Source organism: Miscanthus floridulus, chromosome 3 (genome assembly GCF_019320115.1).
Source record: "Miscanthus floridulus cultivar M001 chromosome 3, ASM1932011v1, whole genome shotgun sequence".
In the NCBI taxonomy this organism is placed as follows: Eukaryota; Viridiplantae; Streptophyta; class Magnoliopsida; order Poales; family Poaceae; genus Miscanthus; species Miscanthus floridulus.
The window spans coordinates 3457363-3474103 of NC_089582.1; the positions used below are offsets into that span (position 1 = coordinate 3457363).

General features: G+C 47.2%; 1 protein-coding gene, 1 long non-coding RNA gene and 1 pseudogene across 2 annotated transcripts; 1 reads left to right on the forward strand and 2 right to left on the reverse strand.

Moving 5' to 3' along the window:
• Positions 1-7865: 7865 nt before the first annotated feature.
• On the reverse strand, positions 7866-12210 carry LOC136544790 (cationic amino acid transporter 5-like; the record flags this gene model as incomplete). Its single annotated transcript, XM_066536858.1, has 2 exons — positions 10566-12210; positions 7866-7882 (listed from the first exon to the last, which is right to left on the reverse strand). Coding segments are annotated over exons 1-2 (1662 nt in total), but the record flags the coding sequence as incomplete, so codon positions are not given.
• LOC136542862 (leucoanthocyanidin dioxygenase-like) lies at positions 9673-10427 on the forward strand (annotated as a pseudogene).
• An 892-nt stretch (positions 12211-13102) lies between the features above and the next one.
• Positions 13103-16648, reverse strand: LOC136544791 (uncharacterized). The gene is made up of 3 exons (XR_010780834.1): positions 16464-16648; positions 15581-15741; positions 13103-13523 (listed from the first exon to the last, which is right to left on the reverse strand). It is a non-coding gene; the product is annotated as an uncharacterized lncRNA (long non-coding RNA).
• Positions 16649-16741: the final 93 nt, after the last annotated feature.

Sequence of the window (16741 nt, forward strand, 5' to 3'; positions counted from 1 at the left end):
CGGCTTGACAAGAGCTACAAAGCTTATCCTTTTCAAACACAACATCTTTCAAGCCTTTAACTAAGCCATGCTTAATCAATCTATTCAATTGTTTTATTCCAACATGACCAAGCCTTCTATGCCATAACCAACCCATGCTAGACTTAGTGAACAAGCATGTAGACAATCTAGCTTCACTAGCATTGAAATCAACCAAGTATAGATTCTCATATCTAAAACCTTTGAAGATCAAGTTAGAGCCATCTACACTTATGATCTCTACATCATCTATTCCAAATATGCATTTGAATCCAAGATCACACAATTGTGCTACGGATAGCAAATTGAAATTCAAGCTCTCTACTAGCAACACATTGGAAATGCTCATGTCATTGGATATTGCAATCTTACCAAGCCCTTTGACCTTGCCTTTGCCATTATCACCAAATGGGATACTATCATAACCATCATTGCCATTGGTGTTGATTGAGTTGAACATTCTTGCATCACCGGTCATGTGTTGAGTACACCCACTATCAAGAACCCAATGCCTTCCTCTGGCTTTGTAATTGACCTACAAAAGAAGATCAATTCTTTTTAGGTACCCAAACTTGCTTGGGTCCTTGAAGGTTAGTCACTAGGCTCTTTGGTACCCAAATGGCTTTCTTCTTTGAGCCCATCCATGGTTTACCAATGAACTTAGCCTTTACACCATTTGTACCCTTAGTAAGCATATAGCATGAATCAAGCTTAATAAAGGATACATTAGCATTTTTATTCTTATTTTTGCATTCTTGCTCTTTGTGACCCACTTGCTTGCAACTAGTGCAAAACCGACCATTGTTCTTCACAAAACTAGTCTTGTGAGGAGTAAAGGCCGCTTTGCCTTTCTTGGGGGTATAGCCCAATCCCTCTTTGTAGAGAGATGCTCTTTGGCTACCCAAGCACATAAGCAAGCAGTCCTCACCACCATAAGCCTTAGCTAGGTTGTGAGTGAGCTTAGTGACCTCCTTCTTGAGGTTCTTATTCTCAACCACTAGTGAGACATCACAAGTGAGACCATCACTACTAGATGAGGTAGAAGTGGAAGTGCTACAAGAAGGGTTAGTAGGAGCGACAATAATAGGCATAGATAGTGGTTCATCAATTATGTCACAAGTTAAACCTACATTGCATGTTTCAACATGCTTTTTATTTTGCTCATCAAGCAAAGAGGAATGAGCCTTTTCAAGCTTTTTGTGAGCTTTGCCAAGCTTCTCATTGGCTTCCTCTAGCCTCCCATGAGATGCATTGAGCTCATCAAAGGCTTGCTTAAGGACTTTTAGTTCCTTACGCAAGCTTTTGCAGTCCCTTCTCTTGATATCAAAGTGTTCTCTAGCATCTTCTAGCATATCAAATAATTCATCCTTAGTGGGTTCATCATCATCACTATCACTATCATTTTCATTTTTATGTTCATTATCATCATCATATTCTTCATCACTTTCACCATCGCAAGATTGTACCTTAGTGGCCTTAGCCATGAAGCATGATGAAGATTCAAAGAGAGAAGGCTTCTCATTGATAGCAATGCTTGCAAGAACCTTCTTCTTGGTGGTCTTGTGATCATCACTATCATCATCATCATCATCACTTGAGGAAGCATCACTATCCCAAGTGACTACATATGAACCACTCTTCTTTTTCTTGAAGGCCATCTTGTCATTCTCTCTCTTTTCCTTCTTGTCCTTCTTCTTGTTCTTCTTGTTGTCATCATCATTTTCACTATTGTATGGGCATTGAGCAACAAGATGATCTTTGCTTCCACACTTGAAGCACCTTCTTGACTCTTCTTTGTTCTTGAATGAAGATTTTTTTCTTCTTGCATGATAGCCCTTCTTCACCATGAACTTGCCAAATCTCTTGACAAATAGAGCCATCTTCTCATCATCATCATCATCCCATGATTCATCTTCTTCACTTGATGTTTCTTGCTTAGCTTTGCCCTTGGATGATGTGGCCTTGAATGCCACGCTCTTCTTCTTGTCATCTTTCTTCTCTTCTTTCTTCTCTCTCTTTTCTTCCTTCTCATCATCATCTCTATAGGCATCATCGGTCATGATATCTCCCAAGACTTGATTTGGTGTCATTGTATCCAAACCGGACCTCACTAGAATAGTGACCAATGTACCAAATCTTGAGGGTAAGCATCTCAAGAACTTATTTGAGAACTCCTTGTCCTCTATCTTCTCACCAAGTGCCTTGAGATCATTTACAATCACTTCCATCCGATGGAACATGTCTGGCACACTTTCATCTTCCTTTATCTTGAAACTAGCAAATTTATCCTTGAGAATGTATGCCTTTGCACCTTTGATTGCCTTGGTGCCCTCAAATGATTCTTCCAATTTCTTCCATGCCTCATGAGCTCTCTCAATATTCTTGATTTGCTCAAATGTTCTCTCATCCAAAGCATCATGGATGGCACTAAGAGCAATGTCATTGTTTTGGAGTAGCAATTCTTCGGCGGCGGTGGGAGTCTCTTCATCTTCAATCTCAATTTTTGTTTCTACCACCTTCCAAATCTTCCTATTGATTGACTTGATATATGTTGTCATCTTAGCCTTCCAATAGGGGTAATTTGTGGCATCAAATTGGGGTGGCTTTTTGGTGTTGTTGATTTGAGCCATTTTTACACCGAAGGTTGTTAAGCCTCAAATCACGGTGACCTCGGCTCTGATACCACTTGAAAGGTCCTAATGGCTAGAGGGGAGTGAATAGCCTAATAAAAAATCTTCAACAACACTTAACAAAAGGTTAGACAATTATGAGGCGAAGTAAGTGTTGTGCTAGCCTACTTAAAATGCAAGCCACCTACCACAATTCTAGTTTAGATAGTGTCGATTCACACAAGAGGTATGACACCACCCTATGTTAGTGTGCTCTCAAAGACTAACTAAAGAGCCACACCAACCAAGCAAGCAAGCTCTCACAACTAGCTACACTAAAGAGCTTGTCAACTAGTTTGCGGTAAAGTAAAGAGAGTGATTAAGATAGTTATACCGCCGTGTAGATGAAGAACCAATCAATCACAAAGATGAATAACAATGAAGACCAATCACCTCGGAATCAATGATGAACACAATGATTTTTACCGAGGTTCACTTGCTTGCCGGCAAGCTAGTCCTCGTTGTGGCGATTCACTCACTTGGAGGTTCACGCGCTAATTGGCTTCACACGCCAAACCCTCAATAGGGTGCCGCACAACCAACACAAGATGAGGATCACACAAGCCACGAGCAATTCACTAGAGTACCTTTTGGCTCTCCACCGGGGAAAGGTCAAGAACCCCTCACAATCACCACGATCAGAGCCGGAGACAATCACCACCCTCCGCTCGACGATCCTCGCTGCTCCAAGTCGTCTAGGTGGCGGCAACCACCAAGAGTAACAAGCGAAATCCACAGCGAAACATGAACACCAAGTGCCTCTAGATGCAATCACTCAAGCAATGCACTTGGATCACTCCCAATCTCACTATGATGATGAATCAATGATGGAGATGAGTGGGAGGACTTTGGCTTAGCTCACAAGGTTGCTATGTCAATGAAAATGGCCGAAGATGTGAGCCACAGCCGGCCATGGGGCTTAAATAGAAGCCCCCACGAAATAGAGCCATTGTACCCCTTCACTGGGTACACTGCGCTCTGACCGGACGCTCCGGTCTTACTGACCGGACCCTAGACTCAGCGTCCGGTCCACTGATGGACGCCACGCGTCACCAGCTTCAAATGCTGTTTGTCAGATTTCAACGGCTATGAACCTGACCGAACGCTCCGGCAAAACTGACCGGATGCTGGAGCCTTAGCGTCCGGTCGAGTACAGTAAGGGTCGAAAATGGATTTTCCTCGACCGGACGCGTCTGATCCACCTCGACCGAACACAGCCCAGCGTCCGGTGGTAAACCCTAGCCACTGTACCACCAGTCAGCGTGACCAGACACAGGCGTCAGCGTCCGGTGCTTTTGGATCCAGCGTCCGGTCACTTGACCGATGTTGGCATCTCCTCTGTTTTCACTTCTAACTTCTCCACCCTTGCTCCAATGTGCTAACCACCAAGTGTATCACCTTGTGCACATGTGTTAGCATATTTTCACAAATATTATCAAGGGTGTTAGCACTCCACTAGATCCTAAATGCATATGCAATGAGTTAGAGCATCTAGTGGCACTTTGATAACTGTATTCTGATACGAGTTTCACCCCTCTTAATAGTACGGCTATCAAACCTAAATGTGATCACACTCTCTAAGTGTCTTGATCACCAAAACAAAATAGCTCCTATGGTTTATACCTTTGCCTTGAGCTTTTTGTTTTTCTCTTTCTTCTTTTCAAGTTTAAGCTCTTGATCATCGCCATGCCATCACCATTGTCATGCTATGCTCTTCATTAGCTTCTCTTCTTAAAGTGTGCTACCTATCTCATGATCACTTGATAAACTAGGTTAGCACTTAGGGTTTCATCAATTCACCAAAACCAAACTAGAGCTTTCACTGGCCCAGCGCGTGGCCTGCCCAAACCGGCCGGCGATTTTGCAAAAACACACCTGCGTTTACCTCTATTTCACTCAAGACCCATAGGCACTATTCATTTGAGTCACGTATCTCGCACTGAGAACCCCGTACAAAAATTTACTTGGACTCTTACCCCTGTCTTCATCCTCCAAAGCAGAGAAAGCACTGGCCGGTGATGGGAACGACGTGATGGGGCTGGAGAAGGCATGGTGGCGGCGGACCACCCGCCGGCGAGCCGCACGAGGACCCGTGCGGCCTCGAGCTAGCCGCGGCAAGAGCCGAGCTGGCCCCCGAAAGCTAGCCCACGCGAGCCAAGGAGGTGGGCACGCCGGCTGTGGCAGTGCCAACCAGGCGGGTGGCAAGGTGCTGTGGGTACCCGGGAAGGAGGGCGCGTGGCAACATGGCGTGACCCTGAGCGCCTCTGGGTGGCTATGGGCGTGCCGGGCAACGGTGTCGACGGTGGCCACTGCGGGGCATGGCAGCCGGCTAGGCAAGCCGGGATGGAGAGCAGCCTAGGCGCGTGAGAGGAAGGTGAGGAGCCGCGCACGGGCTCGGCGTGCCTGCACATGTGGTGCCGGGTAGCGACGCCGGTGGGTCATGGTAGGAGGCGGAACGACGCAACATGGGGATGCGCCGACGTGCAGGACAGGGGCACGGGTGGCCGGATGTGGCACGGTAGCCCAGCGGCGGTGGCCGAGGAGCGGGGAAACAACGCGGGTTCGGCCGGCCTGGAGCACCATGGCGACGGCGCTGTAGCAGAGATGGAGCAGTGCGCGTCGTAGGGAAGAAGAAGAGGAGGGACGTCGGTGCTTGCGATCATCGTGCTTGATCCGTGGCGGAGCGAGTTCGCGAGGAAAGCAGTACGACGGTTGGCTTGGGACGCTGCGACGATGGAACAGCGCAGCGGGGCCGTAGCTCTAGCACGGGACCGCGGGGTGACGCGTGCGGGCACGCAATGGTGGCGTGGAAGGGCAGCGCTGCGGCTGCGGTCCATGGCGGAATGGTGCGTGGCCACGACCGGGCACAAGCGCGCGACGCAGAGAGGAAAAAGGAGGGGTGCGGGGAGTAGGCCAAGGCGACACAGCACTGTTACGACGGTACATGGTTTGGCAGAGGTAGGCAAGGAAAAGACCGAGGGAGAGTGGACCGGAGCTTGGGCGTCTCCTCCACGGCAGCAGAGAAATAGAGAGAGAAGGAGACATCAGCGGCTCTATCATCTTCTTCATCAACACGGCATGGCAGGACGTCCTGGCCCAACGTGGCCGACAGGGTCAGGCCAGGCAGCGATGCATCCCATCATCACTGCGACCGTGGCCACGTTTACGTGCAATCCTGAGGGAAATTTCAAGCGAACTAGTACACGGTAGCAGTAACCAGCAGAGGCAGATGAACAGAGAAAAGAAAAGGCAAGCAAGAGAGGAGCAGTTGGTCAACTTTCATAGTCTTGCGGAGAGGACAGATAGGGACGTGTTACAGCTGCACTAGCGCCACAGTTACACATAGGAGTACGTTTGCCCCTTTTTTTTAATTCTTTGTTTTAGAGTTATCGTTGTAACGTATATATATATATATATATATATATATATATATATATATATATATATATATATATATATATATATATATATATAAAGGTTTATTTGTAACGTACAGGCGGAAAATTTTAGCAAATCTCGAATTTAAATTTGATTCAAAAGCTATATATATGTATATCGTTCTATTTATTGATGGATTTTATTTTATTTATAAAAGTTGCTTTTCATGCTTAATCTAATAGAACAAACCGTTCGCTATCGATTGGCCAGAATTGTCATTCGACATTGCTGAATATCTCTACGCACTGAGTAATTTAACTTGGGCATTGATTTGAGTCCGCGAAACTAAGTCACACAAGATTCGCTTATCGCATCAAGTACATTTTAAATCAAAGATTCGCTTATCGCATCAAGTACATCTATGCATTTGCATCAATGCATATCATATAGGTACGATGATGGAGCAACAGATCAATTGAATGATGATTGGGAATCCGAAGATGGTATAATGGTATTCTCTCTAGGAGATGATGCAATGGGCTTTCTATTCAGTTGATGGTGGATAATTTGAAGATGCAGATACTGACTTTTTAATATATATCTTACCCAGGCAAGCCCCGGTGCATAACCTCTACTTTTCTGTAGTTTAAATTATATTTGTGCATTAAGTTTTAAGGAGTTAAATAAAACCCACTTGCATATATATATATATATATATATATATATATATATATATATATATATATATATCTTTATCCTATGAGTCTTACTAGTATAACAGGATCGTGTAGATTGCTATGCTACAGGACTCCGATAGAAGTCGAGTGATGGCTATCACTCGTGAGAGATAGGAAATATATTATTGGATTATTATCACTTGGAAAATATAAAAATGGTGGAAAGGAAAATGGTGACCGGGCAGGGATATGGTTTGGGTATTGGTGGGTGTAAGAGGTTGTGTCGTCGTGGATGTGGGACATGGCTTGGTTATACTGCTTTCCCTGTCTGTGTCAATTAAGGACTAGTCATTGCATAAGCCATCGAGGCAAGTCACAGACTTATTATCCCGAGCACATACTTGGGTATGGGCGCTTGGAAGACTTGTTGCTCTCTTGTTGTGGGTTTTGGCTCTTTTCGGACTGACTGTGAGGGTTTCTTTTTGTGGAGGAGGTCCTTGCACCGCACTGAGTCCGGGACTCAGGGGTGGGGGCTTGGAGTCCCAGTTTGGACAGGGACCTAGGACCCTAGGACAGGAGGGTGATGGGTTAGTCCTGCTTGTGCCTTGGGTACAAGCGGGACATGTGTTTTCAGGGTACCTAGCTAGGGGCATTGATTCGCGAATCACCGGACGATCCGGTATGGCTTGTTTCGTGTCTAGCACCATAGTAAGAACTAAAAGATGAAAGATGGAATGGAAAAAGGAAATCTGATTGCTTACCACCTGCTTGAAAGTAGCACATGTGCTTACATAGAATGGTTAGTTAATGAACCAATGCGGATGTTAATAAAAATTGAATATAAGGACGCACATTTAGTAATGCTTCATGCAAATGCAATAAACCCACAAGCCAAATATCCTTGCATATCCTTGGAGTCTTTTATTTCCTCCTATCGGGTAAGTCTTGCTGAGTACAATTGAGTACTCAGGGTTTTATTCCCCCTGTTGTAGGTGACAGGTGGATGCTAGAGCTGACTCTTGTGTGTAGATTCCTCCTGGTGGGCTCAGAGAGGATGTCCTTACGCTGCGATCATAGTTTTATTTATTTATTTATAACTCTCACCAAATATTTTATAAAGGAAAGTTTTATAATCTGTTGTCATAGTTTACATATCAATGCTTCATCATGCCATGAATAGATAATTATTTCCGCTGTAATTCTGATCGCATGTTTATATTCCACTGTTATAATAATAAATATTGTACTCTGATGTTGTATTAAAAGTGATGTAAGAAATGGCTAAGAATGATGTAAGCTTTATTCTCTCATTTGTGAACCTGATGGAAAAATGTGGATTTTCGGGTTCTCCCATGGAGTGTGCCCGACGGAACCGAGTAATTTAGTGTTCTTCCCTAAGTGCTTAGTGTTTAACGGAAGACGAGCACTCCTGAGAGGTATTAGATTAGGCGGTTCTGCCACAACCGGCAGTGGCGGTGCCCCCTCAGATCCGGTCGATAGGCAGGAGGTGCCTCGAGCGAGATGAGGGGCGAGCAGATCGAGCGGGATGAGGAGCGAGCAGATCGACAAGGTACGCCCTTTCCTCCTCCCTAGCCCGACAAGGTGCGGCTAGGCCATCGAGCTCTGCGGCCCCCGGTGATAGCCTGGCCAAACCTGCGTGCTCGGCAGCCCCTGGTGGCGATGCGGCCCTTGATCTAGCTACTTCAACTTTCCCCTCTCCATCGACATCACAGGGGCGGCTCCTCCTTTCGTGGCTCCAGTCGGGCAAGCAACAACTACAACTCTGGCATGCTCAGCCCACATAACAGCCCATCACGCCCAGTGCTTCTCTTATCGTCTAACCCGTGCAAGCTTCCTCTGCTCTATCAGATTCTTTGTGATTCAATGATTTTTTGCAGCATGCTGATACCCCGCTTGAATGTTGTAGTAGTGCTTCTCTTCTTGAATGTTAAATGTTACAATTTCAATGGTGACGTGAAGTTATAGCCTCCAAGAGTGACCAAGGATAAGGAGAAGTACCATCGGTGACTACTGTACACCGGCCACATAGGTGACGATTGCTATAGGGCATATCTTTTGTATTTTCTTGGACAAAGATTAAGGTCTGACATCGGCAACTTCTCTAATGTGATCGAAGTCTATTAGTGTCTAGATTGCTATCCGGTGGATGCACAAATCATTTGACATTGTATAGTAAACTGAGAACTAGCTGCTTAGGAAAAACGTTAAAGAGTTCATGACAATTCTAATAGTTCAGTTGATCTATTTATCCTTTCTATTTTTACCACATCGATTCTTCTTTCTCTAAAACATACTTGATTACTCGTAAATTCATGGTTAATAGATTAAGTTTTGGATTGTTATAGGTATGGGCAAGGTTGTCACTCGGCCCTTACCGAGTCAGTGAGCCTACGACGCCGCCCACTCCTTGACAATGTTAATTTCATGAATTTTGCTTTTTGGATTAAATGTCACTTTAACATTTTCACAGTATTGTTATTTTATCGTGCGATCCTTGTGTTTTTAGTACAAAAGTTTTACTGTCCCGTAGCAACACACGGACACGCTACCTATACATGGACAAATGTATAACACAAATATATATATATATATATATCTTATGCTTTTTTACTCCGTATCCTGATAGATTTATGATTTTTGTTTGTAATATACAAATTTAGCTTCTTAAAACACACGATAGAGTAAATTACACGACCGGTCCTTAAAGTATTGAGTGGTTTTCATCTGGGTCACCAAACTATGAAATCGTACGTTTGGCTGCCTAATGTATTTAAGTGATCTCATTCAGGTCCAAAATAGACACGAGAAGGGTTAGAAGCTGATGTGGTGGTCACGTGGACATGATTTGAACCTAAAAACCCGAGCCGAGGGTCCACGGTACCCAGTGTCCACTTCCTCCGCCGTCGTCGATGGGGACGCCTCCATCTCGCTCGAGCGTGGAGGCTCTGAGCGGCCTCTCCGCCATCCCGCTCGAGTACGTCCGCCCCACCGACGAGTGAGCCAGCCTCGAGGACGCCTTCGACCTGGCACGCACCCATGCCAACGACCACATCGTGCCGTGGATCCCCGTCGTCGACATCTCCCCTTCCTAGACGCCACCGGCAGCCAGTAGCAGCAGGACGCGTGCGTGGAGGCCGTGCGCGCCACTGTCGCTGACTAGGGCGTCATGCACATCGCTGGCCATGACATCCCTGCTGAGCTCATGGACCGCCTCCACGTCGCCGGAGCCGTCTTCTTCGCCCTCCCCATCTAGGACAAGGAGGCCTACGCCAACGACCCCGCCGTCGGCCACCTATAGGGCTACGGTAGCCACCTCGCCACCAACACCTCCGGGCAGCACGAGTGGGAGGACTACCTCTTCCACGACGCGCTCTGGCCCGCGTGCCCGCCCGACTACATCCCCGCCACCCGCGACTTCGGTCGCCAAACACGGGAGCTGACCTCCACGCTGCTCGCCATCCTCTCCATGGGGCTCCTCGGCCCAGACCGTGGCGACGCACTAGAAAAGGCGCTCATCACCCACTCCCAGGCAGAGGCAGGAGACGAACATGAATAGAAGCAGCAGGACCTCGACCTCCTCCTGCAGTTCAAGATCAACTACTACCCAAGGTGCCCACAGCCAGAGCTAGCTATCGGCGTTGAGGCCCACACGGACGTCAAATAGCTTGCGCTCATAGCTCATCCACATCCTTGCGCTTCTCCCTGACCCGATCGCGTCGTCTCTAGCCGTTGAAATCGACCGTACGCCGAAGTTTCACCGTCGCTGTCCGTCATCGCCACCACAAGCATCTCTGCCGTGGCCAGCCCGCTACGAAGAGGTTGGTGGCGATGGACAGCGAGGGCAGCCATGGCACGAGCGGCACGTCCCACACCTTGGGCGCCCGCGCCGTTGGCACCAGCAGCTGGATGCCCAGTGTGCCAGCCGCCCACGCCGGCACCAGCACCATGTAGCCCTGCCACCGCTTCGGTGACGTGCCCCAGTACGCGGCGATGCCGATGGACGATGCGATGATGAGCAGCAGCAGCGCCATGAACCGCAGCGCGTGCGTCTGGGTCATCACGCCTCGCACGTAGTACCGCTGGATGAGCAGCGCCGTGGCCATCATCATGAAGATGAAGAGCATGCTGACGGAGAGCAGGCTGGAGAGGACGTTGAGGCTGGAGAAGAGGGTGATGCAGGCGCTACATATGGCGATGAGCGCGGTGGCATGCACAGGGGTGCCGGTCCTCGGGTGCACCAGCGCGAACACGGGCGAGATGACGTGGCTCCGCGCGATGTGGGTGGTGTAGCGCGCCTGCCCTAGCGCGCCCACCAGCAGCACTGTGGTCATCCCCTTGAGCACACCCAGCGCCACCACGTATTGTGCCCAGCGCATCCCCACGCTGGCGAAAGCCACCGAGTAGGCGGCGCTGTGGTCGATGGCCATGTACGGCTGCATCATGCTCAGCACCAGCGCCATGATGCAGTAGATGGCCGTGATGACGGACATGGAGCCCAGCAGGCCCAGCGGGATGTCCTGCGACGGGTTCTTGGTCTCCTCCGCCATGGTTGCGATGTTGTCGAAGCCACCGTACGCAAAGTAGACGATCGCCGCCGCCCGGAACACGCCCGGCACGCCGTGCGGCATGAAGGGCCGGAGGTTGGCCGGGTTGGCGTGGATGAACCCGGCCACGATGACGAACGCGATGACGACCACGTGCACGGCGGACACAACCCAGTTCACGCGGGAAGTGCCCTTGGCGGTGAGCATGGCCAGCGTGGCGGTGACGGCGATGACGACCACCTCGATGGGGTCCAGCTCGTCATACCCCTCGGCGAGCCCCGACGCGTGGATCCGTAGCGTGCTGGCTGGCTTGTTGATGAGCGACGCGAGGTAGGACATCCAGGACCGTTCCACGGCCGCCGTGCCGATGACGCTCTCGAGGATGAGGTTGGCGGCGGCGATGAACGCCGCGGCGTCGCTGAGCTCGACGCGGAGGTAGGTGAAGGAGCCGCCGACCACGGGGATCTCGACGGCGAACTCGGTGTAGCGGAAGACGGAGAGCATGGCGGAGAGGCCCGAGGCGACGTAGGAGAGCACGATGGCGGGGGCCGCGTGGTCGTGCGCCTCCTGCCACGTGAGAACGAAGATGCCGGCGCCGATGACGGAGCCGAAGCCGAACCAGGTGAGGTCCCACCACGTGAGGCACCGCCGCATCTCGTGCTCGCTCCGGCGGCGCAGCGTGCCCAGCTCCGCGGTGTCGGTGGACCGTCCCGCGAGGCGGTCCCGGAGGCGGGCGGGGGTCTCGCCCAGCGCCCGACGGTACGCGCCCCGGCTCGCGAACGACGGCTCTGGGAAGAAGTCGTCCCTGTGCCATCGCCAGTAGCTCCTCGCTGGTACCGTCGCCGCGGCCTTGCCTGCGCCCTCGTCATACTCTGCCGGCGTGGACATCTCCGCGGGCGCCATGTACCCGTGGCTGCTACGAGGATGCTTAGGGCCCGAGGCCGGTGCCCATGGCCATGCCCAAGTCGACGCCGAGGGCTAGCGATGGCGCGCCGCCCACGGCCGTGCAGGAGACAGCTGGCTTCGCGACGAGTGTAGGCATGGGGCGCGGCTTGCGGGAGCCGTCACCGATGGAGACGTTGCATGTCTCACGGGTTTTCTGTTCAAATCATGTCCACATCAGCTTCTAACCCTCCTCGTGTCTATTTTGGACCTGGATGAGATTACTTAAATACATTAGGTAGCTAAACGTGTGATTTCATAGTTTGGGAACCTAAATAAAAACTGCCGAATACTTTAAGGACCGGCCGTGCAATTTACTCCACACGATATAACTTGTCATATCAGCACGTTGCAACCGCCTTCATCTACATGCTGCTGGAGAAGAGGTGAAAACGTAAGCAAAACAGTGAGGTTTCAAAGGTCCACGTCAGGACATGTTTGGTGGAGTTTTTGCCGACTGTGATTTCACCGCTTCAATGGAGCAGGAGGCAATGAAGCCATAAATCTTTTTTTTTGGCTGGCTCTCATCCAATTTATTTTCTGCCTCAATGGTGTTGTTAAAGTAGCTGTGTCAGACAAGCCTATTCCTGCTTTGCTGGCTTCCTCTGTCACCCAATTTATGTTCAAACTATTTTGGCGCCGTGCGAAGGTACTCAACAGTGTTGTTGCAATCGCTGTGTCAGATAGGGGCTGTTTAGATGGTGTCCTGGCAGCTCGGTGGCAAGGCAACAATCTCAGCCCTAGGCAACGACCGAAATCAAACGTCTTGGAATGTCTAGTGCTCCCACACGCCAGTCGCACAACCATCTCTTCATTGGAGCATAGCCTAATTTTCACTATTGAACACGTCAAGAACTCAAAAACAAGATTATTATACTCAAATGATGTGAAATTGCTGAAAACACGGATAATAATATTGCAACACCCAGAACCTAAAACTTGGAAGCATAGCCAGTGGCACAACCATCTCTTCATTGGAGCATAGCCTAATTTTCACTATTGACAGCATTTTTTTTTTCCTGAAAAGTAAAATAGACGACATACCAATAACTTGTGTACAACTGCCAAGTTAACTCTACTACCGAAGCTATTGAAGCCCATTACCACTATTATGATTAATCAGGGCATAAATAGGTTAACACAGGATATACACAAGGGGATTACATAAACAAAAGCCTTGTGCCCTTAGCTAGGGCACCAAGACAAAAATACACAAAAGTTCAGAGAGGGCCAACATTGGGGGTAGCACAGCATGGCATCCGCATCCTCTTGACCTGCAGATGACAGAATCCACGTGTTCAGCTCACAATTATGCAAAGGCTAAATAACCAGGTAAGAGATTGCAAAACAGAGGCAAGATCCTGCGCAGAGGCAAAGATCATATATATGAGTTAGAAAAGCATAGGGAATCTTTTGTAGCTCCAAACAAACATTATGCCCAACAAATACAAATTCTTATCCTATCGGAAAAACTAAAATAGATTAAAAAAATGAACACTAAATTTTGATAAACAAATAAATATGCAATAAGAAGTTTAGATTCTAATCACCATAAAGGCAAAAGATGAACATGCACACATTTAAGGAACTTCTGGAACTTATAAAGTATATCATATATATGTTCCTTGCCGCAACTCTCTTAAATCTGATAGATATTGGGGAGCAAACATAACAGAAAACATACGAAAAAATCAAATTTGAAACAAAAATGTTCAGTTCTGGAGTGACTTAATTTTGCATGATATTTCTTTCATGCAATTTTTTTTCTTAGCAGGAGAGCTACATATCATTGCATTAAGAATAAGAGAAATAATACATAGGAGAGACAAGAGCTTACTCCTAGTACAAGGGAGAGATACTCCCGAACCCAACGCTCACACCACAGCACACTAAAACAGCACTCATATCTCTGTGCTTAGCTGAAGAAGCATCTTCTTAGGGAAAATTTAATGTTTGTTTCATGTAGAGGTGCAAAAGGGTAACCATTTTCTTGTTCTCCTCTAATGTTTAGCACCATATACGAAGATCCACGCATCAATAAAGAAATTACCTTGTAGTTATTTTTGCATCTCGTCTCAACATGCAAGAGGGTGTGGCAGGTGGAGTGAAGAGACAAAAAATAGGTTTTTATTTCTTAGCTCTAGTGCCTAATTTAGCTCCGGTGCTAGTGATTTCTAGCTTGGCACCACCTACTCTAACGTATTTCACCTCTGTATCCTTTTCTCTTCCCTGCTAGCACTGTCTTAAACTCATCAATGGAGCTGCCCTTAAGAGCATAGGCTCCAGACATGCACCAACGAACACCCTCATTAGCTACAGCTTGTAGAACCAATTGGAAATTTTTTATTTCATGCAATTACCCACTACAGTTCTATAGAAGAGTCGATAGGTTAATTCTTTCCTTAAAACCAAGTTACTAAAACATCCAAAACTAGATAAAAACTACTCAGCAGGAAGTACATCATGAAACAAGTTTTCCTTCTTGCTGTACCGACCACTTCTTTACAACAGAACACAAGTTCTGATCAGCAGGATCCGCTTGGAGATGCCAGGACAGGCTGACAGAACCTAGTTTTGGATGACTAGGTGAGTCTAACCAGGAACTAGATCGAAAGTTGGAAACAATCAGATTCTTGTAAAAAGAGTTTGGAACACAATGCCAGTAAACATCAATTATCTACATTAAAATATTAAGCTTCCAGGTTTAATTGTGCCATGGTCATTGCATTCTTTTTAGCTGCCAAAGCTGTAGTTAAATTCTAGCTTGTACTTTGAGTAGCGAAGTTGAAATGTGTGATCCAGAAATCAAAACACCAAGGCACCAAGCAATGCAATTGGTAAGGTTTCTGCTTGGATAAAATGGTGGTGCACTCCTTTATATCTATGGACAAATATATGTAACAAATTGCATTCATGAACACATCTTAACAGTAGAATAAATCAAGCACCAAACTGACATAAAACATATTTCAGTTTCCTAAATATAATTTTAAAAAATTATGGTTCCTTTTCTATTGGGACCAACTAAAAGCCTTTAGTAGATGATATTATTCCAACTTAGCATATGGACATAAGGTGCAAAATTTCTTTTGGCTATCAGGCAAAAAGGAGAAAAGAATTTTAAATCTCCACAAGAACAATTAGAAGCTCAGATAAATTAGTCAAATACAATAATTTTGTTGGGATTTTCTGACACTGAAATATGACTTGTAGCCTATTTGAATAGCAACACATGGAATTGCTAGAGTTTGGTTTTACAGTAATAGATAGAATTCTCTGAAAGAGATAATGAACTTTTACTATATACGCACTTTTTCAAGAGATAACTTACTTCTAACGATCACACTCTTTCAGTAAAGCTGCTGCATACAATGGAGCGGCAACAGCAACACCAAAAAACGGCAGCAAGCACAGCTTCTCCAACTGTGGATTTGAGATTGCAATATAAGCCAGCACAACAAAATAACAGCTCCCAAGGACAACAGAGCTTTTCTGCAGAAGATAAGGAATCAAAACAAAGTTAGCACCCAGCAAGAACTGTGTAATAAAAAAACATAGCAATCTACTACCAAGAATTTGGTGCAAACATAAAAGAGAAAATATTAACTTTTTGCAAAAAGGTACAGTGGAATGGCAAATTTTACTTTGACTTCATCATTTGAATGTAGTATTGACTTGATACAGATCCTGAAAAAAAACTATAATTCCCTAATTAACAGTGTTTTTTTTTAAAAAAATGGTGCTAGGAATGCTAGGATGGTACTAGTTTAAAAAAGAAGGATCGATTTTGTGCAGAAGTTGTACATTCAACAGTCGAATGGTGTGCGTTACAGTCGATCTGTGTATTACTACAATTGCATTTGGAACAAGCCAATTCACTTATTTACAGTGTCTCAAAACTCGCTTGACGCTAGGAGTGCTAAAAGGAGGGAGAATCAAATGGGAGAGGAACGAGAAGGAGGAGACAGGAGAGGAAGACCTGAAATTTCAGATCTGTGATCAACCGTGCTACCCTCGCCGACCTCTCAACCAGCCCAACCGCCGCCACGCTTGCTCTGATCTTCTCCCATCCAGTGAACAGCGTCAAACCCTCACCGAGGCGAGAGGGACCACGAAGGAGATCCGGAGGGAAGCGGCGCAAATCGACGCCGGCGGACTATACACGGCAACAGACCCTAGCCTATACTCGTATAGGAGGGGGAGTGATGGATTACCATGCAGAATTTGAATACGTGGTCCGCAAGATTGCGCTTTGGCCGGACCACCTTCGCCATGGCCGCCGCCTTCTTCCCTTCGCCGCCGATGAGCCGGCCGCCTTTCATATCTTTCTTTTTCTGGTTCGAACGGGGAACGAGAAGCGGACCGCCGGACTCAGTGTGCTTGTTCATGGCTGGCGGGTGGGGCCCGAGGCATATATTGCTTTTTTTTAAGAAGGCCGAGGCAATATTATATATTGCTTACCAGGATTTTTCGTTAACCCGATTGAGCCACA